This window comes from Xiphophorus maculatus, chromosome 23 (assembly GCF_002775205.1).
Source record: "Xiphophorus maculatus strain JP 163 A chromosome 23, X_maculatus-5.0-male, whole genome shotgun sequence".
NCBI lineage: Eukaryota > Metazoa > Chordata > Actinopteri > Cyprinodontiformes > Poeciliidae > Xiphophorus > Xiphophorus maculatus.
In genome coordinates this window covers 8669874-8696277 of record NC_036465.1, presented here as the reverse complement: position 1 = coordinate 8696277, position 26404 = coordinate 8669874, and the positions used below count along the sequence as shown (strand labels likewise).

The following is a 26404-nucleotide window of genomic DNA, read 5'->3' as shown; positions in this document are numbered from 1 at the left end:
AACTTATCGTGAGTTTATAACATTAGCAACAACCTTTTGCAACAATCCTCTCTACTCAACTAAAACATTCTTCATATCTAGACCTGCAAAGCAAAAGATGAGTTGTGTTTAACTTTAGTTACTTTCAAAAATGCACAGCTTAGTAACTCATTATTGAGTTTTATCGCACATCATAAACAATCGAATCTTCACGATCAGAGACTTTAAACCTTTGTGTTTCCATTATGTAATCTCTTTTACTGCTTCTCTTTGTCTTCAATACTCTGGTGTTATCAGTGAATTGTGTAATTTTATTGCCGCATATGGAGTTTTCACTGTACAGGGACAGATTTGGACAAATATTAACAGCTGCATTGCTTGTCGCCGTGGTTCAAAGTCTGAGCTACTTATAAAAGAAAACGACGACGCAGCAGAGAAAGCTGCAGGAGAAACACAACCAGATGTCCACTAAAACAAAAATAAAAACACATACCAGGTTTTTATTATTGTTGTGATTACAGTGTTATGTTTTTTTAATTTTAGAAATTATTATTCTTGAGCTTAGTCTGATACAAAGAAAAATCTGACCAAGTATTTCTTTGGTCTAGTTTCTAGAGTAAATATCTTAAAACACTTGAAATAAGACAAAACTAACTTACAAGTAACTTCTCATATGAGCTGGTTTCTATTAAATATTTCCTTAGTTATTATCCCTTATTATAACTTATAATATGAGAAAAATTTATTATTTCTCTTATAACTTTTAATCAATGTTAAGAAAATATTTACTCCAAACAACAAGACATTTCTCCCATGTCAGTAAAAAAAATCTGCCATTGAAAGTAATATTTTTTAAAATAAAAATATAAGGAAATATTGATTTATAACAAACTCCTATATCTTGCTGAGAAATCACTTCGAAGTTAGTTTTGTCTTAGTTGAAGGGTATTAAGATAATTACTCTAGAAATTCGACTTGGTAAGATTTTGTGTTTTTGCAATGCATGGCCCAGTGTTTAATGGCTTTTCAGATTAATTTGCATATTTTCAATTCATTCAATCTATGCAGTCAAAATACAGACAATATCTCAACAAATGTACCATTAATCTCTGTGTCCACGCATAATAAAATATATTTTGCACGTACGATTAGCTCTATGCACAAATAATACTAAATCAAACAAATCTGTCTTTGAGTTTTGGTCTATTGCTTTTGTCTTTTAAAACTTTTTTTCATGGTTAAACATTTTTGTGGACAAATCCAAATGTAAGTTTTGACAGCTTTGCTTAGTCTAAACCTTGGTGAAATGTGCAATATTTAAGAATGTACGCATGATTTTTACTCATTCAGGTTAATAGTTTGACATGTATTTATTTATTTATCTTTATTTGACTTTTATGTCTCATTGACATCAAAGATCTCATTTACAAGAGAGATGTGTTTTGATCAAATAAACAAAGAACTACAAACGCAGCGACAAAGCAAATAACTAAGCTCGTCAAATATGAGCTAAAATTAAGAGCGAGTTTCATAAGAAAATTTATCTTAAAAGAAATTTTAATTATCCCAAAATGAATCAAAGCTTCAGATCACACAAAATACAACCTGTTAAAAAAATAACAGATCAAATAAACAAATTTAATCCTCAAATTAAGTTATTCTTGTTAATTACAGCCGGACATGAGCTGAATGCTTCTCTTAATCAGTGAGTTTAAGCTGAGACATCAAATAAATTATTGTAAAATACCAACAAATACAGATTTATTAATGTGAAACACAACATATTTACACCAATTTCTATCTTTTTGTAATGATTAAAAAATAATGCTGTCTTAAATATCAAATATACACCAGAATGCTTACAATTACAGCGTGTTTTGTAATGCATGTTTTACCCCATTTATCAACATTTGAACTTCAATGAATGAATGTGAAAAGTGAGACTCCAGGTCTCATTGGTTGAAAAAGATCTACCTCCAATTGTTGGTAAATATTCAATATTTTGGTAATAAGTGAGTTTATTTACCATCCTCATTTTGTTGGTTAAATTTTTATTTATTCACATTTGTCTTGTAATAATTCCCCCCATCACATTTAGTTCTGGCTAATCTGTGTTTCATCTCAATTATTAAATCACTTAAAATTCTCCAGCTGCTTTTCTTTTCAGTGTTTTCATCGGAGTTGAAGATGATTTTTCATCGGTTCTCCTGAAGGTCTTCCTGCAGCAGGAAGTGCCTCTGAGGTGCAGTTCGCCGCTGCATTGATGATGAATGTCTGCAACACAGCGACACACTAAGAGGCTTTTTGAAAGGATTATTTACAGTACTGCAGCCGGGCAGCGCTGCAAGCAGCATACAGATTATTTCACTGTGAATTATGAAGGCTGCTCCTCAACATTTGTCATCATCTCTAATATTTACATATTTTTAAAAAAATATTCTGCTCTATTTTTGCAGAAAACAACCCCAGTAAAAATATTCAGTGCCTTAAAAAAATATTTATTCTCCTCCCTTTTGTTTTTGTAGCATTTTGTCATGTTTTGTCTATAAATTTATATTTTATTACAGCATCTATTTAAAGCATTGAGTTAATGTCAAAGTGACATTAAACCTGAAAGAATTGGTTTTCTGAATCCTCTGTAAACAATAATAATGGATGTTTTCTGCTTGAAAGTGTGCAGGGTGTGGAAGTGCAGTAAGAGGAGAAAAAAGAAAAGAGAACAAAAGCAAGTGAAAGAAAGAAACAGCAGAAGAAAGAAAGAGAGTAAAGGCAGAACTAAAGAGCAAAAGAAAGAGCAAAATGCAAAAGTACTGAAAGAGAAAGGAATGATTGGAAAAGCAAAAGAAAAGAAGGAAAGAAAGAGCAAAAGAAAGACTGGAGAACAAAATAAAGAGAGAACTATCCTGTTTTTGGGAAGAGTTGGATTTGCCTCCTCTGTGGGGGGTTTTCTGTGGATTTGCCAGCCTGGAGGTTCTGCAGGTTCTGCCTGGATGTGGAGGAGGAAACATCAGCAGCAGCGTCTGGGTCAGGTTGGTATCAGGTGAACACGACCAATCCTCCTCCAAATTCTCTGATCACCAAACCATGCAGGCGTTTTCGTTTAATTTTTAAAGCAATTTACTCAAACAGAATTCAATAAATTTTCTGCAAATTAATCATCTGAACAAACGGACTGGACTGTGAGTCTGAACCTGTTTTTGCTTCTGGACGAAGGATAACGATCTTCAGCTTAGACTCCAATTTTGTTTTTGAATCCCTCACTGAGCAGTGATTTGATTTGGACTTTATCATCCCGCCTGGTTCGGTCCAGACTTGCAGAGACTCGTAACATGTCATGCTGTCTCTCTCAGACGCCCGTATGTCAGCAGTTATTCTCATTCATCTTCTCCTTTTTGAACAAATACGGTAGATAAAATGACTGATTCATTTGATGACAAACATTGTTTTTGTCTGTTTGAATAATTTAAGTGAATTCTTTCTTTGTATTTTGTTTGTTTTTTGTTGTTGTTGATTTGTTCGATATAAAGAAAGATTTTTTTTAAAATCTCCATTTCACTTAAATCTCCATTTTTTTGTACTATGGACGAGTGAACACTGACTGTCTCATGTTCTTTGTTCGACGCCCCCTAGTGGTCTGGAGCACTTCTGTTTTGTGGAGACAGTTTACTGTTGGTTTTGCTATTTGAAGCATTTCCCTATTTTGCTCCGTTTTCCTGTCATTGCAGTATTTTAATTATGACTTTAGCATTTTTTGTAATTTCAGCATTTTTTGTTTACATTTGTTTTGTTGCTTGAAGGTTTGCAGGATTTTTTGTGTTTAGCTTTGTGCACACTTGGCCACGCCCCTAAGTGTCTCTTGACTCCTCCCACTTTCCCTTTTTTTTTCTTTATATTTGCCAGGGGCGTAGTTATGCTTCCATAGGTGGGCTAGTTACACTTTAAACACAAACACCCTAAAACAACAGAGTGGATGCACATCAAGGTCACATTTTGCTGGAGCTAAAAGCTGACTTTGTTGGCATTAATGGACCGCCGTCGCTCCTTTTTAAAGGTTCTGCCTGAAACCTTTGGGCCCGGTTCCATCTGGTCGCTCTCTAACTCCACTTGGCCTTTTATTTTCTTAATTCTCTGACTCTTGTTGTTCCTCTGGGGGTTTAAAACAGATCCAAACTGAGCTTCATCTGATTAGATGAAGCCTTACAAACGTAGAGTTGTGTGGCATGCATGCTGATTATAATCAGATGTTTTGGTCTCTTTCCACATAATAAGATGTCCAACTTTAGTGTCTGGGTCTCATGACGTCTAAAAATAGCTCTGTGAGAAGAAACAGGAAGGTTCTTTGAGTCTGACAAGTCAAACCTGGAGGTTTTTCCCATTTTTTAAATTAGATTTCCTAATTTCTAACAGAGAAAACAGTCAGGAAGACAACAGCCTGCTGGTCTGTAGCTCTGCCAGGTTTTGAAGAAATCTTCAAAGCTGGTGAGTCTCAGAGTAACACAGAGTTGCCACCTAATAAAAAACAACATCGGGTCGATTCAGTCACATGTGGGACAGTAGGAGCGTAAATCTGGAGCTCCACATTAATAAACCAACAGCAGCAGCCAGCAGGTGAAACTCTGCAGCTAATTGGATCTCTGATTTTATTTGCTTAACTTTTGTCAAGAAGAATTAACATTTAAAGCATTAGTCAACAAAATGTGACATGAAGAAAGAAAAAAGTATGAAAACTATGAAAAAAGGGCGACTTATAGTCCAGAAAATACGATAAATTAAATGTAAAGCTATCACAACTGTACTGTTGATTCATCGTATTTTACTTGTTTTTCCCAGATTGTTTAAAGGCAGAGTAAATTTATGTAAACTTCTTAATTTCAAGAAATTAAATCAAATCTATCTCTTATTATTCAGACAATTAGCCAAAAACATATAATTTCATTTCTCCTAACTAGTTACATTTACTTTAGTAACGTTTTGGAAAAAAATCATCTTTAGGAGTATTTTTACTACACTGTAGTTTAAAATTCCTTTTACCAACTGTGTGTATTTTTACTGAATGGAGAACAAACTTTATGTTCAATAAGACCAATAAAGTCAAAGTCAAACTTGTTTTAAACAAAAATTCACCAGACACAAACACACACCTGCAGTTTTTGCTAAAGCCTGAGTTTTATATAGAAAGAAACTGATTTGAGAAAAACAAAAAGATATTTTTGCCTGATTTTGTTATTTTTGTAATTATGCTATATGTATAAATTATTGCCATTTTGGTCTTTAAATGTACAAAATTACCACATAACTTTATATTGTGATCCGTCTGATGATGTATTTTTAAATATTGAAGGATTGGCATTTTGATCAGTTACTCAGTACTTAAGTAAACTTTTTACCAAATACGTTTTTACTCTTTCTTGACTAATTTCTACTCCTTTTTCTGTTTACTTTAGTGAACGTATGTTGAAATAGTGCTACTCTTACGTGAGTATAATTTTTGGATACTCCTCTCACCTCCATTCCTAACTGACCTAAACAGCTGAAGAAGAAGTTGTGTATTTTTGTGTTTGTAAATTTCTGGTTTCGTCAGAATAGACAGTGTTTGGTGAAGAAACTTTAGAAAAATATATTGTAGATCCGGATGTAAATAGTTAAAGTCTAAAAGGAGCAGTGTTATATGTTTTCCAGCCACATAGTGCCATTTTATAGAACAATCAAGCAACTATCAAATATGGCATAAAGTAAATTGTATTTTGCAATTTTATGTCTTGAAATGGGGCCTCTGTCCCTTTAAGAGGTTCTGCTCTCTCCAACACGCCGCCTTCAGGAAGTCATCAGAACAACATTTCTCTGTTCGGCTGTTTTCAACTTTCTCCACAAAGAAATAGTTCATATGATGAGCTCAGCAGCTCCACCAGGTGTTTGCTAATTGCTGCTGCCGCTAGTCTGGAGGAACTGCAAGGACAGCCATCAGAGATCAAGCGCTTAGTCTCTGATGGTTGCCATGGAGATTAAATTATTTCTCAAACATGGATGAAATAATCAGAGTAAAGCTTGTTTTTGGTATGTTTTTGATGAGAGAATAACATTATTACATGATGTAAAGCTAAAACATATCAGTTTTACATGATGCTGCTACAGTTTGTAACTTTTATATATAATTTTTTTTTATACATATTTGTTAAAACTGTTATCATGTGACAATTTGCAAGAATCAGATATTCTGTGAAAATATCTTTCTCCTCCACCTCCTGAGCTACCGTTGTTGTCTAAAGTAACGCATCGCTCCTGACCAAAAACAGCCAATCAGAGCCAGGAGGCGGGTCTTAGCGCTGTCAATGAACCTTATGTACTCGTTGCTAAATGTATTAATGGTGGAGAAACAACTTTCTGTTACAAAAAAACCCTTCGTTTTCATCGATAGTCGTGCTAACTAATCTTACCATTCATGACTGGAAAGCAAGTGGGAGTAGTGATTGACAGCACTAAGACCCGCCTCCTGGCTCTGATTGGTTGTTTCTAATTAGCACTGGGAGAATTCATAAAAGCTCCATTTTTTTATATAGATTATCTGTCTCATATTTTACTGTCACAACATAGAGAGATTCAACAAATAATAAAAAATGTAGATTTTTATTAAAGTTACGAGCTGCAGCTTTAAAGAGCATTTTAATTTATGAAAACACAACAAATGTATGTAAACTTCTTATTTTGAAGAAATTTTAAAATTCTCTCTCTCGTTATTTAGATAATTAACATAAAAAATATAATTCTGGTTCTCCTATCTGACCAAAAAGAAGAAAATTGTAAATTTCTGATTTCATGTGTCAGTAAATAATGTTTGACGAGGGAAACATTTGAATAACAAGATGACTGGTCACAGTGACACAGCACAGAGATATTCTAAAAATCCGCTCTCTGCTTATGAGTCCTACCAGGAAGGGCCACAGGGAAAGCAGATAGTGAGTGGCAGTGAGGAAGAGGAGGAGCAGGAGGAGGGAGAGAGAGGGCGGCTCTCCACACACACACACACACACACACACACACACACACACACACAGACACAGTTGCTCACAACATCGCCCGGCGCTCCTCGTCACATAACCTGCATGCACATCAGGTCGGCCGGCAGTCAGAGAGCGCTGTGCGGCTGAAGATGCCTTCCTCTGCGTGGCTGTGGGCGGTTTCTGTGGTCGCACTGACCGGTAAAGAGTTTGTCTTCTTTTCTGCTGCTGCTGTAACGTTAGAGCTACTAAAACAGGTTTACAGTTTTAGAAAAATGTTGCGTTGTCTTGCAGAATTGCAGTTTGATTTCCCTTGATTCTGACTTTTTGTGCGCATAAATCTTCAGCTTTGACTCGTTGTCTGCACAGATGCAAATCTCTACGCACCGCAAATCTGGAACAAACTACCAGAAAACTGCAAAACAGCCAAAACATTGAGTTCCCTTAAATCAACGCTAAGAGTATTTTTGTTGAGAGCTGTTTTTGAGCCATAATCAGTGGAGTACTGATGTACTGATTTACTCATGATTTTGATGATGAAATGCAACAAAATGGAATGTTTGTTATTGGTTTATTAATTTATATTTTTATGTTTTTATGATGTAACGCGCTCATTGTTGCTGAAATCTGCTTGATTGATTGATAGAGATGTTTCAAAAAAAGATTTAGCAGGATTAGTTACAAAATCTTTACTCCGTCTTCAGGTTCTTGCAGTTCGTCCTTTTCTGCATATGAACAAATAGATAACAGAAAACGTTTGAGTTGTCTTCCAGAATTGGACTCTGATTTCCCTTGATCTGACTTTTTGTGCTCATAAATCTTGCACAGATGCAAACCTCTACGCACCACAAGTCTGGAACAAACCTCCACAAAACAGCAAAATAGCTGAAACACTGACTTCCTTTAAATCAATGCTGAAAACCTATTCATTTAGAGTTGCTTTGTAGCCATAATCAATGGAACATTTACAGATATTTTTGATGTATTGATCATTTTGATTATGAAATTCGACAAAATGTAATGTTTGTTACTGGTTTCTCAATTGGCGACTTTCTATTTTTGTGTTTTTATGATGTAAAGCGCTCATTGTTGCTGAAATCTGCTTGATTAATTGTTTTAACAACACAATTCAGCAGAGTAAGTTACATTTGTAACTTTTCCTGTCTTTTTTCTCCGTTTTCATGATCTTGCAGTTTGCCTTTCAGAGCCGCTGCGTCTGAACAAATAGATAATAAAAAATTGTTTGTTGTCTTGCAGAATTGTGCTCTGATTTCCATTTATTCTGACTTTTTGTGCCTGTAAATCTTCAGCTTTGACTCGTTGTCTGCACAGAAACAAACCTCTCTGCACCACAAATCTGGAACAAACTTCCAGAAAACCGTAAAACAGCTGAAACACTGAGTACCTTTAGGTCAAGGCTGATCTAATTGTTTAGAGCTGCTTTTGAGTTAGGATCTGTAATTTTCCTCTGTTTTCATGTATTTTCAGGCCATCTTTTTTGCGCCGCTGCATATGAACGAACCGAGAGGAACTGCTCTCTGACTCCACCGGTGAGACTCAGCAGTGAACAATAAACTACAGTTTTCCATAAAACAGTTACAACTTTGCCCTCAGTGGATTCACCCAGCGTTAATGATTACAGAGGATGATAGAGAAGGAGATAATTCAGCAGCTTGCTGGGTTTAATGAAATGTGGAGGTTTTCTCCTTGCTTTGTGAGCGCCTCATCGTTCTTCCTGTCTGTCTGTTGCAGTATCTCCCCAGCACAGCAGTAAATACTTCTATCCAGCTGCAGGAGCTGCGAGCCCAAATGCTGCCCCTGAATGTCTTTGCCTACATCATTCCTGGCACTGATGCTCACCTGGTACATCTGCCGGCTGTCATAATTAATCCATCCGGGATCAAAATCCTGCTTTGCTTTTGTGTGGTTTTAATTTGCAGCCTGTTTTTGTTTTGTTTATTCTGTCAGAGTGAATACATCGCCCCACGTGACGCCAGGATGGCCTTTATGACTGGTTTTACAGGCTCTGCAGGTACAATCCTCCTCCTCCTCCTCCTCTTCGTCCTCCTCCACATCCGAGCTCCTCTGCTTTCATCCCACATCCTCACCAACTCGTCGTTCATTTTGTTTTCAGCGCTTTCACCCGCTGTTTAATTGCGTCCTCTCATTCATGGTGACTGTCCTCGCAGAGTAACCTGACTGCTGATTTATCAGGCTGGTCATAGAAGAGGCTTTTACTAATTAGATTTATATGGAAATCAAATGAGTAAAACCAGGACTGCAAGTAACAATTATATTAGTGATCAATTAATTGATAATTTTGACGATTAATTGATTAATCAAATGAAAAAAATGGCAAATTCTGCATATTTTTCATACACATGCAAATAAATAACTCATTTGATTACTTTTTTAAAGAAGAAAATAAACATTTTATTGCCTAAAATACAATAACAGCTTTCCTTTAGTGAATGCTTGACCATTTGTAGCAAAGGATGCATCAACATCAACAACTTTCTGCTTCATATCAATACAGTGTAGGGCTGATCTGGTGATTATTTTTCAGATTAATTGATTAATAATTAGATAACAACAGATGCTTATTAAGAGTTTGGAACAAGGTGAAACAAAATCTGCCTCTAGAGGAAATTTACATCCAGAGATATTATTTTTTAACCTAAATGTAAAATGGTGATATTTTTGTACAGTTTTGGCTTAATTATTGCTCTGAATATATGTTGTTCATTCAGTAAATGGCTTTTTTTGAGTCTGCATAGTTAAGTTAACCATTAATCAATTACTAAATCAGTTGACGATTATTTAAATAATCAATTAATCGTGATTAATTCAATTAATCGTTTGAGTCCTACAGTAAATTGAAGTTTATACCTGAACTCGCAGCTGCAAAGCTGTACAAAATGTGTGGAAAATGAGTGTATTTCAGTGGTTTACTCAGCTGTTGGTACCGTATTAAATATGATCTCACCACTTTATTTGGTACATCTGTTCTGTTGCTTTTTATCACAAATTGCAGCTCGGTTGTTGGTGCCAGATGGGCTTCTTTGAGTATGTCACAATCTACTGATATAATACCAGGGCACTTTAAAGCACAACCATCACTCAGACGCACAGAAAAATGTCTGAAACGGAGAAAATATCTGGTGAGAGGCGGTTATTTGGACAAGAAATGCCTTGTTGACATTAAATGTCAAAGGAGATTGAGCTGAAAGTTAGTTATAAAGGAAACAATAGCCTCGTTGAAACTGCAGCTTGTAAAAATGTTGCCTGTTTTAATGGGCTTTGATTTTGTTGCAGCAGTCAGATGGCAGAGTCAAACAACAAGCATATTTTTATCTCTCCATGTGTCAATAAATCAGAATGAGGGTTTTTGTAATGTTCCGGGGCTTAGAGTTCAATTGGGGATCAAAATTACATGTGTTACATTTTTAGCTGGTGTTGTTCACAGAGTTGGGTAGTAACTAGTTATATTTAATCAATTACATTTACTTGAGCAACTTTTTGAAAAAATTTACTTCTAGGAGTATTTTTACTGCCCTGTGCTTTTTACTTTGACTTGAGTAATTTTATTATGAAGTATTTCTACTCTTACCTGAGTAAAATTTCTAGAATCTCCACTGAAAGAAAAACAAACATGTTTTAACCAAACATTCATCAGACACAGAGCGGCAGTTTTTGTCAAAGTTTCATAGGTTTTTTTTTATTGAAAGAAACTGAAAAAAAAAATTCTCTTGCCTGATTTTGTTATTGTTTATTACTCATTTGAGTTATTTTTATTTTGGTTCCTAAAACATCTCAAATTTCTGCATGATTTTAAATGGTTAATGTTTTGATCAAATGCTTTTTTAGTCTTATTTAAGTAATTTCTTGGACAGCTACTTTTCACTTTTACTTGAGTAAAATAATGTTTAAGAAGTGCTACTCTTGAGTACAATGTTTTGGGTACTCTACCCACCTCTGGTTGTTCGTTTTCACACAGCACTATCAAACGAATTAAACCCTTTGAAAACCTGTTCCCCTCCTCACCTGTGGTGGCGCTGCACCAAGAACGACTAAAGAAACAACACAAAGCCTCAGAAGAAGGCACTGAGCGCAACTTCCTTCTTCACGAAATATAAACAAAAAGTAGCGTCAGAATTTAACAGTTGTAGGATTTCTATTTTGTCTTTGGTAAGACACCAGAAGCTAGTTCTCCTTCTAGCGCGTTTGTTTTGGTTGTAGTTACCCAGAATGCCCTGCGCTGTAGTCCACTTCCCTCTTCTGAGCGATCTACGGTTCTCTTGGCGTTTCACCACAAGTTCAGAGTTCAATTTGTGGTGAAACAGGGGATTTGAGTTGTGGATTTACGACCATCAATCCCGCAACAACGTTGTGAAGCTGTCATGCCAACTCGGATAAATGTTTCCAACATTTTCTAAACAATTTAATGCAGTGAAGGCAAACTGGGGATCCAACCTGGTAGTAAGTTCTACTTTACAAAGTTGGAAAATTAATGCCGTACTTCCTTTCTATGTTTTTCAGGCACATATTTTAAAAGTCATATTTTCTTTAGAGTTTTTCTATGAGCTGTGACTGTTTTTTTCCACTTATGTTTCCTGACCATTTCCAATTAGTTTCTTTCCTAAGCCATGTAATATTCATCAATACGGCATAAAAAAGTAATTTAGCCACTGTCATCTCTGCACATCAATTTAGACTTGCCGCCTGTTACAAAAACAGTTTTCCCATTTCTTTCGCTAATCCCTTGCAAAATTCCAAAGATGTTTAAAGGAAGCCTATTATGTAAAATTCATATTTTGTATGTTTTTATACTGCTGCTTCTAAAAACAGCTCAAGGGCTTAAAAACACCACCCAGCTGTTTTTTGGTATCTGGAAAACAAGCTGTTTCAAAAAGCCTCCCCATTGTTGAGTCATAATCAGTGGGCACTGCGTTGTTACCTAGCAACAGCAGCCCAGCCCAGACCGTCACCGAGCAACCCAAGCTGAGTTCCAGCACATTTGGTCAGCTGGTTTTACCGCTGTATGCGCTGTACAATGGCTGCAGGAAAATCAAGAGTTTTGTTGTTAACTTACAATTCAGAAACCACTTGCTGCATTCTTGTTGGTTATGCAGGAGGCTTTACTGATGCTTTTCAAAGATATATGGTTGTATAATTGCGCATCTGTTTGCAGCCATATTCATATGCGATTGTAAATGTTGAATTAAGGGCCAGCCGCTGTTAATTTGGATTTAAAGTGACAGATGCCCTAAAATAGCTCAAAATAGTCAGAACTGACCAAATCAAAATCTCATTATTTAGGAATAATTTTGTGCAAAAAATGTGATGAATATGTGTTGTGATGCCCGTAGGCCTATCATGACCTGTTCAAGGAGGCTATGTCACTTCTAAAGGCCATAAAATTGGAGGCAGAACAGTTCAAGTATTTTGACGTCGTGTTTGACACAAAAGTGAACTGTCTTGAAGAATTTTGGATGAATGGAAGGATAATTAATATCGTTTCAAGAACATCTGGGACCTTGTAACTTACATTTAAAGAGCTTAAGGATGTTTTTTCACATACAGTATAAAGTTTGATATTTATAGTTTTAGGTAATCAAACACCGACCACCTAATAGTGCAGCTGTTGTCCCACTTTTTTCCAGGCACTGCTGTTGTCACTCAGACCAAGGCGGCTCTGTGGACAGACAGCCGCTACTGGGTCCAAGCTGAGAGGCAGATGGACTGCAACTGGGAGCTGCAGAAAGACGGTATGGGTGACTGTACTGCGCCTCGCTGTGATGGCAGCGCTGCACACATGCATTCCTTTTAAATTGTTGTGGTGTGTTTTTTATTTATCTTTTCAAAAACAGCCTTTTAAAGACTCAACATGTCATTACGGGGGTTTTATAATGAAAAAGTTACCATATAAACAAAGCTTGTTTTCTCATGCAGCATTTTGCTTTTTCCACGTTTTATGGTGTTTTTCAAAAATTTTCTCCAAGAGGAAATATTTACTCGTTGTTTTTTAGTTGTTGTTTTTCAAGAGGATAAGGCTTATAAAATCCACTGCTTTTTATATTTAAAAAACAAGTTATGATTAAAACAATTATGGAAACATGAATCACCAATTTTCCATTATCTGTCCCACAATTAATGGTCACTGTAGTCAGACATCCATCAACCAAAAACTGAAACAAAACTAAAAGTCCTAGATAAATGTTATTAAACATTTGTTGGAAACTTAAATTTGACAATTAGACAACTCATGAACACATATACCAGAGCTGGGAGATAGAAACAAAGTCACTGAAGACTTTGAATTTCGTGTGAAGAAGAAGAATAAAATTATTATTTTTCACGTTTTTAAAACTAACCAGAAAGTCTCTAAACTGAGTAAACTGAGTTTGTAGAAAGTGTTGAAATTGTAATGCAGGAATTATTAGCATTACTAATTAGCATAACTAATGCCTAATAGCTTGTTGGTATTGTTAATTGCTTTTTAAACTTACTGCCAATGATTATTGATTATTAATGACTAATTATTAATTATTATTAGTAATTATTAATGACTAGCTACCACATGCTAAGAGATAACTAGCCTTATCTAGAAGCTAGTCCTCATTTGTGCTATTCATTAGCATTTATACTAATGCACAAACAGCTTTACTAATACGCACCTATTTTGCTAACAGACAGTTAACATTTCTAAAATAGCTGGTAACCATTTTGCTAACAACTAGTTGCCATTGCTAATAGCTAGCTTCAGCACATTGCTCATTAAAATAAAAATTGCATAATGATGGTGAAAAAACTTAATTCACATAGAGAATGTTTGACACACTTATAGAAATGTATTGAATACTTTGAGAAAAAGTCTTTTTTTAGCAAAGAAACGTCCAGACATCCACTGTAACCCTCCTTCGACTCGTGTATGGAACACCAAGAAGGCCAAAACCATCTTCCTCCAGCCTCCAGCCAATCACAGACAGATTTTATTCCTCCAATTTGAGTATTTCTTGGATGAAAAACAAATAATAAATACCAGTAGATCAAAATAGTGTATTAATGTGGCAGAAATTCAAAACAAAATGATAGGATTTAAGAAAAACCCAAAAGAACATAATGAAATTGAATTTTATAGTGTGAGAATGTGCCGTGATGCTTACAAATATCCTTATTTTGTGCAGTCTGGTTAAAATTTTTACATTTAGTTTTTACATATTAGTTATACATATATGCACATTGAAGAAAGAAGGTAAATTTTTTAGTCATTATCAAGCTGAAAGTGGTGATTTGGTTTGCTTTAAGACTAATCTGCAGAATTTAATTTAATGATGACACTTTGCAATACTCTGCATTAGTTTTTGTCCATATTTTGTGATGTCAGTGATAAACGTTTGCTTTGTTGTTTCAGTTTCCATCATCAGTGTGGCAGAGTGGCTCATCTCAGAGGTACCAGCAGGAGGCAACATCGGTTTTGATCCCTTCCTCTTCTCCCTCAGTGAGTTTTCACTCTATTTACCTCAGCTGTTAGCCCGTTTTAACATCAATAAAGCACCAAATAGATGGAACATATTGAAAGAGAACCCAGACCCGACGCCATCCGGACTGTTTACTTGAGATTGATTCTGTTTAATGGCCGTATTTTCCTGCAATTTGCTCCATTAGAGACGCAAGAGAACTACGCCATGAGTCTGGAGTCCAGCAATCAAATCCTAAAGTCCATTCCTGTCAACCTGGTCGACCAGGTGTGGAAAGACAGACCTCAAATCCCAGCAGACAGCCTCACCCGTCTGCCTGATAGAGTCATTCGTAAGTCTTCAAACAACCATAAAGTCTGTGTTTGTGTTTTCTACGGTTGGCTGGTAGATCAAACACTAACTCAGAAGGACTACAGAAGCCAGGAAGTCGTCTCAGTGTTGGTCTTATTAGGCTTTATGGCTGCAGATTAGAAAAATGGACCAAATGGAGGGCACTATAAACCTAATGGTCTGTACATTTAACTGTAAAAATCATTCTGTGCATGGCTTTAAGAGCATGCACAGAACGATGCATGCTCTTTCTTATCCGGCAGTCGGGATAAGAAAGATGGCTCTTATATTCTTGGCAGACTGGATGGAATCCATTAAGTAATGAAGAACAAGAAGATGACTTGAATGTCAAACAAGCAGGGAAGAACAAAATGTGTTTTTATTCTCAGAAGATAAACTACATTTACAGGAAAATGTATTTAGACTGATTCAACTAAAAAAAGTTGACCCAACTGAACCAGTTTTCTTCATCTTTAGCAGTGTTTATTTTCCAAAACTTTATTTATTTTTTAACAAATGATAAAATCACGAAACTATTATCATATTATGCAAATAAAAGAAACTGAATAACCTTCTTTATAACAAAAGCATAAACTCAAAAAGCAGAAAAGTAGCCTCCCCTAACACTAAGGTAACATAAAAAGCAAAAACAACACCACTTTTTCCAAATAAAATTATATTTATATATATATATATATATACATTTCTGACAGCAACAGAAAAAGGGGGGGGCGGGGGCAAGTTGACAGTTACTGGTTGCTATGACAACCACCAACTGCCAAGAGCAACTTAGCAAAACTTAATACACAAATTCACTTAAGAAAAATAGAAAAATATAAGTAAGCAAGTAAATAATAATAATAATTGCAGCTAAATTGTTATAGAGTGATATTTAGTTGTAGTGTTTAACACAAGTGTGTGTATATTGCTCAGAGAAGTGAAGTGACTTCCTAATTTTCTCAAGTTTAAGAAAGTAAAGAATATCCCTGAGCAGATTGGGGTTGAGATTATTTTAGTTATCATTTGACACAATACAATGTGTTGCAGAATGAATCATACTGCTTCAAGGTTTTCACATTTTCAATATGTGTCAGTGGGATTACCTGAGAATATTACCTGAAAAGTGTGCCATGAATGTGTATTGAATGCAATCACAGTTGTACGTCTTATGTTGGATTTTTCTACCAGCTGCAGAGTTTCACTTGGCAAACTCAATAAAACTCTTTTTTTTTAGTCCATTAATTTTAAGTATTACCAAAAATTCTTGGTTTGATTTAGGTTTAGACTTTGACTGGTCCAATTTCAAGGCGTTAAGTTACAAATTCAAATTTATTTTAAGTGATATAACAACTGAAGGTAACAAAGTAACTTGATTGTGGTATAAAATGGTTGAAAAACACATAGTATTGCCCCTTTAAAGTAAAATGTTGGATCTCTCAGAAAGGACGTGGCAGGATAAGGTGGAGCAGATACGGAGTCTGATGACGACCAATCCATACCAACCCACAGCTCTTCTGCTCTCAGCTCTGGATGAAACAGCATGTGAGGAAAAACTGGTGCTTTGTCAAACTAATAAATCATAATAACAGTTTGGAAAGAAATTAAAGTCAGTGATGATGTTTGTTTTTGTTTTTCAGGGCTCTTTAATTTACGTGGAAACGACATTCCCTACAATCCTTTCTTCTACTCCTACACACTTCTAACTTTAGATCAGATCTGGTCAGTCATTCACTGTTTACATCTATTTATTGAACAACTAATTATGTATAGACACATTGCAGCGTGATGTCACAAGATCCCACCTCCAGCTTCCTGCTGTAGCCCATGACTAGCATTGGTTTTAACTGTCGAGTTATCAACATAACACGCTAAATCTTAAATATATGCCTGATATATAAAAGTAAAAGGGACACAGTGCTTTGTTACAAGTTGTCAACACTCACACAGACAGATAAAGTTTTAATTAAAAATAGCAAGGGAGAGGGAAGTAGTTCAGTTATGCTAGCTTGACTTTGACAACCTTAACATGTAGATGTGCTGCAGGATTGAGTGCTTTGGTTAAAAAAAAGGCGACCTAAACACCAACTCTGACAGCTCATCAGTAGATTGAGTTTAAATTAGCTAATCAATCACAGCTGTGTTTTATTAGCTAATCTACCACAGCGATCACTTATTAATAATCACAAAATAAACATCAAGACCAAAAACATAAAACTGTAACAGACTGAATGTTCAGTTCTTTATGTAGAAAATGTTTGACTGTTTTTTGGTGTTGAATCCTGACACATTAGCGGCGTTGTTGTTAGTTGCTATGGCAACGAGTCTGTCTGTAGCGTAGTCGACACAGTTGGTTTTGAGTTATTAACGGTTTTTCTGTGTTATTTTTCCCTTTGTTGTGGCGCACTGCACTAAATCAATAATGCCAACATCTCCGGGCTTCATTTAGTTTACCGAGTTGTTTTGCCGCAGCGTCGCGGCTTCGCATAGAACAGAATCACATTTTTGCCCTTCACCGTTGTGTGCTTGCGTTAAATTTCCGGATGTAAACAATAACCTCCATATTTTTCAAGTACTTCACCACAGACCCAACAAAACGCCCTGCTGTCCTGCATATGAGCATGTTGCTTTTCGTCCTCCTGCAGGCTGTTCGTCCACACAAACAGAGTGACTGAGGAGCTGAAGGCGTACCTGAGCGCGTCCTGTACCGGATCCCTCTGCGTGCAGCTGAAAAGTTACGACTCTGTTCGCGAGAATCTGATGACCTACGTCGCTCAGTCCGACGTTAAAGTGTGGATTGGTACAGAATACACAAACTACGCTCTTTATGAGCTCATAACACCTCAGGTATGCAGATCATTTCAAAACGTTCAGCTCATTTGTAAGAAATACTTTATATTAATGACTGTTTGTTTGTCTAATATAGGAGAAACTAATTACATCCTCCTATTCTCCTGTGTTGACAACTAAAGCTGTGAAAGATGAGACTGAGGAACGAATACTGAGGGAAGCTCATGTACGTCCCAAACGCAGACAGATTCATATTTACCTCCTGAAAAAAACAAACCCAAACTTTTAGTTTTTACTTTTAACTTTGTTCAGGTGAGGGATGCGGTTGCAGTCATCCAGCTGCTGATGTGGCTGGAAAAGGTCGTCCCAGCAGGGAACGTGACCGAGCTGAGAGCTGCAGAATATGTAAATCACTGTCGCAGGTGAGTCAACAACCTGAGTTACAACCAGATGCTTGCAGAAGAAGAGTCTTAGCCTAAACCAACATAAACTTTTCAATTAAGTTCAGTTTATTTATATAGCTCCAATCCACAGCAAATGTGATCTTTATTTCACTTTATGCAAAGATGTTTCACGTTAAAGAAGAACTATGATGAAAAATTTGCATTTAGCTCGTTTGTGTACTTCCATTTGGACCTGAACTGCTTCTCAAAACAGCCCAACAGTTTAAAACGAGCCGTTCTTTGGCTATAAGTTAATGTTTAAGTTCATTTCAAGCAGAAATAAAATGTTTTTAACCAAAACAGAAAAGTTCAGTCTGATTTAATGTTAAACAGCAAAGAAAGTATTATTCTTACATGTTTGTGTATAAACGCCTCGATGGAACTGTGAATGCACAACGTTACGGAGAACTAACATGCACAACTTTACTCTGTAGTATTAATAAAGTATTTATAAAACTTTGGAGTCACAGCTAATATAAACGTTGCAGCAAACAGAAGGACAACAGAGGCCCGAGCTTTGAGACGATCTCTGCAAGCGGACCAAACGCTGCTCTCGCCCACTACAGGTGAGACGAACTCATGTCTTCTTCTTTCTGATGTTTTACTTCTTAATGAGGCTTTTCTTCTTAAAAGGCTCAAAGGTTTTATAAGGAGACAGTTTTGAATGTCAAAAAACAATTTCTTTTTTAAATAGGGAGAAAACATTAAAAACTCGCAGTGGAGATTTCTGTTCTGATACGTAACAATATCACCCTCAAAACACTTAGATATAAGTCAAGGACTAGTTTGATAATTGATTATTCTATTGATTATTTTGTAGATTAATTGAATAATCAGAGAAAAAATATTCAGCATAGTTTTCATTTAACCTCTTTTAGCAGCCATTAGCTTCTACAACAACTATCTGAAGAATTTCAATTAATATGAAATTCTTTAATTGAAAGAATTTCATATTAAAGAACAACATATATTGAATACAATATTAGAAATACACTTAAAAATGCAAATAAATAGTCAATTCCTTTTAAATAAGAAAATAAACATTTTATTTAGTAAATTTCAATAGCATTGTTTTAGTGAATGCTTGATCATTTGTAGCAAAGGATACATCTGCAATAATTCATATAACAAAAAGTAACAAAATCAGGCAAAAGAAAATTTTCCTTAATCCGTTTATTTTAATATAAAACTTAAACAAAAACTGCAGGTGTGTGTTCTGGTTAAAACATGTTTGTTTTTCCTTCAGTGGGTAGAAAATCCAGAAATTTTACTCAAGTAAGAGTAGAAATACTTCATTATAAAATTACTCAAGTAAAAGTAAAAGTACAACATAGTAAAAATACTCCCAAAAGTTTCTTTTTTCAAAAAAGTTACTCAAGTGAATGTAATTCAGCAAATGTAACTAGTTACTACCCAGCTCTGCTAATGCTGCTCTGACTGTGTTGTTGTTTCACCAAGCAGCATGTTTTTTTAAATACGTAAATCCTTTTCCTTCAACTTCACAAATATGGACTCGTGTCACATAAATACCACTAAAACATATTTCCAGTTTGTGTTTACAATGTGACAAAACGGGGAAAATATGCAGCTGGTATTTTGAGAAGCTCCTGTAGTTTTTAGTTGACGACTGATTTGAGTAACTTCACCATGTACAGCTTGTCACAGTAATAAAGTCAAACATTCGTCTCGCAGCTGATTCTGTTAAACCACCTGAAAGTATAACGGACAAACAACCAACAGCTCTGATGTCTAAAAACAATTACAAAGAAAAAATCTTAGTTTGAACTTTTTCAGAACTCAATATGTGTGAACGCGTAGGAGTTTCTAGAGAAAACAGCGATGCCTGACGTATTTTCCTTTCTTGTTAAAAACAGCTTTAAAAATATTTCTATTGTATTTTAACAGTAAACACTGTCGTATATTTCACCGGTATCACTTCCTGTGTTCCTTTTTTTTCAGTCCGTCAGAAGAAACCGGCAGGAGGCTGACGGTTGATGAGATGTTCTTGGTTGACTCCGGCGGTCAGTATCTGTGAGTAAATCCGCTCTCCTCCAGTTTCACTTCACGTCTCGTGAGCAAAAAATGAGTCACGGCGTTTCTCACTACTCTCAGAGACGGGACCACTGACATCACCCGCACGGTTCACTGGGGGACGCCCACAGATATGCAGAAGGTGACATTTACATTAAATAGCCTCTGACTGCACTCAAAAAAATGAATCATTGACTTAACATATTTTTTTCTTTTCAGTGAGTTCCATGTTACTCTACAAAATGAAGAACATTAGATACTCGTTTCATTTGCATAACTGACTTAATTTAATTATGTACACTGCAAAACAAAGTCTTACCAAGTATTTTGGTCTAGATTAAAGTGCACTTGTATTATTTTAAGTGCACTTGAAATAATATAAAAGTAACTTATAAGTAACTTTTCAGCAAGATATAGGAGCTTATTTTAAGTAAGTAAATATTTAATATTGATGGAAAAAGTACTAGTTCCTCTGGCAGATTATTTCACTTATAACAAGGGAAAATGTCTTGTTATAAGTGAAATAATCTGACAATGGAACTAGTACTTTTAAACCAATATTAAAGAGTTAGTGACTTAAAATATGCTCCTATATCTTGCTAAAAAGTTACTTATAAGTTATATTTCTCTTCAAGTTCACTAAGCTGTTTGCATTAGAAGCTAGACAAAAATTACTTTGTAAGATTTTACGTTTTTGCAGTGCACATAATTGTATTTTGTTAGTTGAAAGCAAAAATGATAATAATCTGAGTTTATGACCTTATGATGTTATGTTTATCGAAAATAAAATTAATGAATTCACCTCAGATTGACAAAAGAGAAGCTAAAAGAGAGGCTAACTGAACTAGCGATACTTTTTGTCAGCTTGCTGTATTATGCGTACATTCAGTGAACTTATTTAGCATTTTTTTCACTCATGATGTACAAATTATGTCACTCTGACAACTAAAAATTTGAATTCAACTAATTTTTCTCTAGTTAAGTTAACTAAATTCAAATTTGTCAACAATTTCCACACAAATGAATAAAGCAGGTCAATTTTTTTTACCTACTTTTTTTGTCTTTGTATTTGAAACCTGTTTCTCCACTGACAGGAGGCGTTCACTCGAGTTCTCATGGGAAACATTGAAATATCTCAAACTGTTTTTCCATCAGGAACAAGCGGTGAGTGGGAAACTCTGGAGCACATTTTGAGTTGGATTTACTCTTCCCCGTCCCTGAAATATGTTTTTATGTCGCCACTAGAGAGCTCTCTTCCTCCACATCATGTTGAGAAGATTGCACTCCTGTTTCTGCAGCAGGATGTTTGCTTTCTGCTCTGTAAAAGGCCTTTTGTGTCTCGACAGGGGTGCGCATAGAGATGCTGGGCCGTCGGGCTCTGTGGGAGGTGGGCCTGAACTACGGCCACGGCACCGGTCACGGAGTGGGGAACTACTTTGGAGTTCATGAGTGTAAGGTTTTCATTAGGATTTTTAAAGGTGACCTGTTATGCTTCTTTGAACAGGTTTGGTGTAAAGGCAATACAAAACACTTTCATTAAATTTTTTTGCATAAAATCATTCTTATAAATCATTATGATACTGAGGTTTTAGTTTTCTCAGTTCTAGGGCGTCCTGTCACTTTAAATCCCAACTCAACGTTTGTGAAAATGACTACAAACAGATATGCTGTTATGCAGCCGTACATCTTTGAAAAACAGAAGTGGAGCCTCCTGTACAACTAACTGTAATACAGACCACTACAAGAGATATTTCCTGCCACCAGCCATCACTACGTACACTAACTCTGAATTAATGAGTTACAACAACGTTTATTTTCCCTCTGTCAATGAAGTATTTCTGAATTTTATTTGAATTGAACAAGAATTCAGAAAGTGATTTCTGGATGGTTACATTACACAGCGCATCCAGCTGGGGTTCAGCTTGGGTTGCTAGGTAACCGAGCTGGTCTGGGCTGTGGTTGCTAGGTAACGGTGCAGTGCCCATGGAATATGGCTTAACATTTGGAAGGTTTTTGAAACGGCTCGTTTTCCAAACACCAAAAAACTTTAACTTATTTTCTTATAAAGGCAATAAGTTATTGCCTTTTTATTGCCTTAAAAAGGCAATAAGTTAATAAGTTTTCTTTTTTTATCGCTTGGCCTGTTCTTAGAAGCAGTAAAAACACAAATGGAAGCACAAAAACATCTGAATAGGTTCCTTTTAAATACTTGTTGCCACAGAGAAACAGAAACACTAATATATATTTAAATAAATCTAATTAGATTACTAAATCTCAGACAGTTTTCATTAAGTTGAATAGTTGGGGGTTTGTTTAAGCGTTACAAAACCTGGCAAACAATGCATGTGTGTGAACAAACATTTCATTTTGCAATTCAACCACTTGTGATGTGGTTTACATCACTCGATGCCCACATCAGCTGAAGTAAATAAGCCACAGTGTGACGGTAACAAAGAATATTAAAGCGCTGTGACAAAATATTTACCTCCTCAGCCCCAGAGATTTCCTTTGCTTTTGCTTCATTTGTTCCTGGCAAATATTTTCGATAATTAAATAAATTATATTGTAATACAAAGATAACCAGAGTAAATAAAAATGTAGCTGTTAGGTGGAAAAAACATGTAGAAGTGGTTATTCTGTCACAGACACAGAGTGGAGAAAAGCTAAGCAGCTCTCAAATTTGTTTCTCTAAAATAAGAAAACCTGAAAACTGCTCCAAGCAGAGCCTTTGCAGAAGGAGTGGCATTTTTCTGTCCTCACTCCTTTATTCAGACTGCAGGAAAATATAAAATCATAAAAAAAATCATATTCAGGTTCTGGTTCTGTTAATCATAAGGAAACAGAATTACAGTGTTGTCACACCAGATATGTTTGTAGGTTTGCTTCCACTGTTTTTCCTGCTTTATGTAATATTTTATGTTTTATTCTGATGTGTTTCCAGGGCCGGTTGGATTTCAGAGCAACAACATTCCCTTTAAAGCTGGCATGTTCACGTCTATTGGTGAGCTCTTTGTAAATTCATCAACCTCTCAGGATAATGCAGAATCAGTTTGTTTGTGGACTCCAATGAACTTAAATAAAATCATTTAATAAAGTATAAACATGTCTGAAACTAGGGAGGCTTAAGGAACATTTTATTACCAAAGATAATCTGATTGCATGCAAAACTAGATGGCTGATGAATGAACAAATTAGCACGTACACCGCAAAAACACAAAATCTTACCAAGTATTTTTGTCTGGTTTTTAGTGCAAATATCTTAATACACTTGAAATAAGACAAACCTAACATAAGTAACTTTTCAGCAAGAAATTACAGCTTATTTTTAGTCAATAATTTCTTAACATTCGTGAAAAGAGTATTGGTGTCCCTGGCCGATTACTTAACTTACAACGTGGGAAGATGTATTGTTATAAGTGAAATAATCTGCCAATTAATATAGTACTTTTTAATAAATATTAAGGGGTTATTTACTTAAGAAAAGCTACTACACTGTAAAAATACAAAATCTTACCAACTAAATTTGTTCTACTTTGTAATTCAAATATCGTAGTTCACTTAAAATAAGACAAAACTAACATAAAAGTGACCTTTAGCAAGATATAGGAGCTTTTTTTAAGTAAATAATTCTTTAATATTTATTTAAAAAGTACGAGTTCCACCAAAAGATTAATATACTTAGTAACAAGATATTTTTTGAAGTTGCTCTGCCAGTGGAACTAGTGCTTTTTCATGAATATTAAGGAATTAATGACATAAAATAATCTCGTGTTTCTTGTTGAAAAGTTATTTGGACTTATTTCAAGTGTTGTAAGATATTTGCACTAGATGCTAAACAAAAATTAGTTGGTAATATTTTGTGCTATTGCAGAATAACTAAAATGCAAAGCCAGAAAATAGCTCTAAGTGATTAAACCCTTTTTTAATATGTATATAAATCTATTTCTGTTTCCCTTTTGGTTGCAGAACCTGGATATTACAAAGAGAATGACTTTGGCATTCGGATTGAAGACATCGCTGTGACCGTTCCGGTTCATACGAAGGTAGAGAGCAAACAGAAAGCTGTAGATCATCATTGGTAAAATGTTTCTCACAGTAACTTTATCACTAACGGACCTTTTTGTCTCTCAGTTTGGACATAACTTCCTGACATTTGACACTGTGTCTCTGGTCCCATATGACAGAAAACTCATCGACACTTCACTCCTCAGTGCAAAGCAGGTGAGGAATCTTTTGCAGAAGCGATCTCTCAATTACAAAACACCAGGCAGATGCAGATTCATGAACTATAACGCGCTGCCATCAGTTTCCTGTTTTAATTTGTAAATACCTCTGGGACGTTCGATAGTGTGACACGGACCCTGTCTTCCCCCTTCCTGCAACATTGGTTCTAGCTTCCTCCTAAAATCCCCTCTCACTCTTGTGGTTGAAGCGTCTCTGCAGCTCTGAGATCAAAACAACGCAAAAGAAAACAAAGCCACGTGTGAAGCAAACTTCTATGTTTTTGTTTCTTTTTTAAAGATATTTTAATGTATTGTTTTAACTCATTTATGTTTTCACAGAAATATAAGGTATCTTAAATCCCTTCTCATAGTTTTTGTTAAATATATTTTTAAACTGTTTACTTTTTTTTATCACAAAATAAATCATAACGGCCAATTAGTGCCTTTAAATATTTCAGCACACCCAGTGAAAAGTTCACTTTTTAACTTCACTCTGCATTTAGTGCCACAATTAGATCAAACATGTCCAATTTTTTACTCAAATACAGAGAGAGAAGTCTTCAATCGGGGCTGTGATGAGTAGTGGATAGTCGTGAGTATCTTACCTGCAGTATGACCGTAGTTTGAGTGCCCACAGTTTTAGGAATCTCTAAAACTAGTTCAGGGGTGTCCAAAGTGTGGCCCTTTTTAGTTGAACTCTAGTTTGTTTTCTAAGAAAGTCCGGTTCATTAGGGGAGATGTGAATGTGCCTTCAAACTCCCAATTCGGACCAAAGAAGTGAATCCTGCTCTGCCTACAAATCTAGGCCTCAGTTTGTTTAACAGGGCAGTAATATGTAAAACCAACTTTTTTGAGCAGAGTTTCAGAAAGAGCAGGAGTTTTTAAAGAGACAGAGGCCCAATTTCAGAGGCTTCATTATACTATAATGGCACTATGTGCCTGGGAAATTAAAAAAGTGAACTCTTGTGCAGCTCAAATGCATATGTAAATGCCAACTGGACCAGAGCAGAGCAGGGCATTCTGGGTTAATTCAACCAAAACAAACTCAAGAGTCTAGCGCTAGCGGGAGAAATGTCTCTTGGTCTTTTACCAAAGATAAGAGAAACCCTACAATCACTAAAATCCTACGCCGTTCCATTTTTGTTTACATTTGGTGAAGAAGGAAGTTTCACTCAGTGTCTTCTTCCGAGGCTGTCATGTTGTTTCATTCAGTAGTTGTTGGTGCAGCATCAGCCCAGGTGAGGAGGGGAACAGGTTTTTAAAAAGATTTGGTGCAGTGCAGTGTGATAGCAAACTAAAAAAATTGCAGTTTTGGTTCCAATCGAACCGAGCCCACCGGACTATTGGGTGAAAACACCTTTAATAATATATGTGTGTATTTCCATCTCCAGCTGCAGTGGCTGAATAATTACTATGAGATGATTCGTCGGCTGGTGGGCCCTGAGCTGGACAAGCAGGGGCTGCAGGAGGAGAAGGACTGGATGCTGAGAAACACCCAGCCTTTCACAGAGGCTGGATCCTCCGCCTCCGTCTGTTCCTCCTCCCTGACCCTCATCGCTCTGGTTTTCGCTCTGCACAACATCATCTGAGTGTCTCCTCCTGCCGCACTCCTCAGCAGACTTGCACTCAAAAGTTACCTCTATGCAGTCTCCACCGAGCAGCTACACCAGCTTGCACAGAAATTTATATTAAAAAAATATTTAAAATGTATGATATATTTAATAATTTAAAACATGTGAGCAAATATATGATTTTTTTTGTGTTTTTTAATATTTAAAATTATATTTTGTGATTTTTTTTTTTTGATGTTATAGTTTGAGGTTTTAAACTGGACATTTGTATGACCAGCTAATATAATGTATATTTTAATAAAGTGTCACACTTTGAAACAACGACGACTGATAAAGTTGTTGCTGATTGTTTAACCAATACATACTGTAGTTCTCATGTCATGTTGCACTTCCATGAACTTTGAGACTGACAGCCATCTTAGCAGGCAGTTGCTATGGAGTTGCTATGACAACAACAAACAAGCCAAGCTTAGAACTAGCTCTACCTTCGTTTCTATCTAACTTATAAATAATATAAGTACATCACAACTATTAATCGATTACAATTTTTGAGAACCCACCTCT

General features: G+C 35.8%; 1 protein-coding gene across 1 annotated transcript; it reads left to right on the top strand.

Annotated features, from left to right (window-relative positions):
- The first annotated feature begins 7023 nt into the window (after window positions 1-7023).
- xpnpep2 (X-prolyl aminopeptidase 2) lies at window positions 7024-26200 on the top strand. Its single transcript, XM_014468934.2, has 21 exons — window positions 7024-7175; window positions 8463-8524; window positions 8727-8837; window positions 8943-9006; window positions 12638-12742; window positions 14389-14475; window positions 14643-14786; window positions 16226-16327; window positions 16423-16504; window positions 17428-17629; window positions 17709-17798; window positions 17885-17994; window positions 18504-18581; window positions 19975-20046; window positions 20128-20188; window positions 21141-21210; window positions 21393-21497; window positions 22988-23047; window positions 24013-24089; window positions 24178-24267; window positions 25661-26200. The coding sequence occupies exons 1-21, from the start codon at window positions 7127-7129 to the stop codon at window positions 25856-25858; spliced, it is 2019 nt and encodes a 672-aa protein (XP_014324420.1). The 5' UTR covers window positions 7024-7126; the 3' UTR covers window positions 25859-26200.
- Window positions 26201-26404: the final 204 nt, after the last annotated feature.

Bases quoted from the DNA above. Each gene is read 5' to 3' on its own strand.
- xpnpep2 (XM_014468934.2), top strand. From the start codon at position 7,127: ATGCCTTCCTCTGCGTGGCTGTGGGCGGTTTCTGTGGTCGCACTGACC. The intron at 8,838-8,942 runs GTACATCTGCCG...TTATTCTGTCAG, and splicing joins CTGGCACTGATGCTCACCTG to AGTGAATACATCGCCCCACG. The intron at 21,211-21,392 runs GTGAGTGGGAAA...GTGTCTCGACAG, and splicing joins TTTTCCATCAGGAACAAGCG to GGGTGCGCATAGAGATGCTG.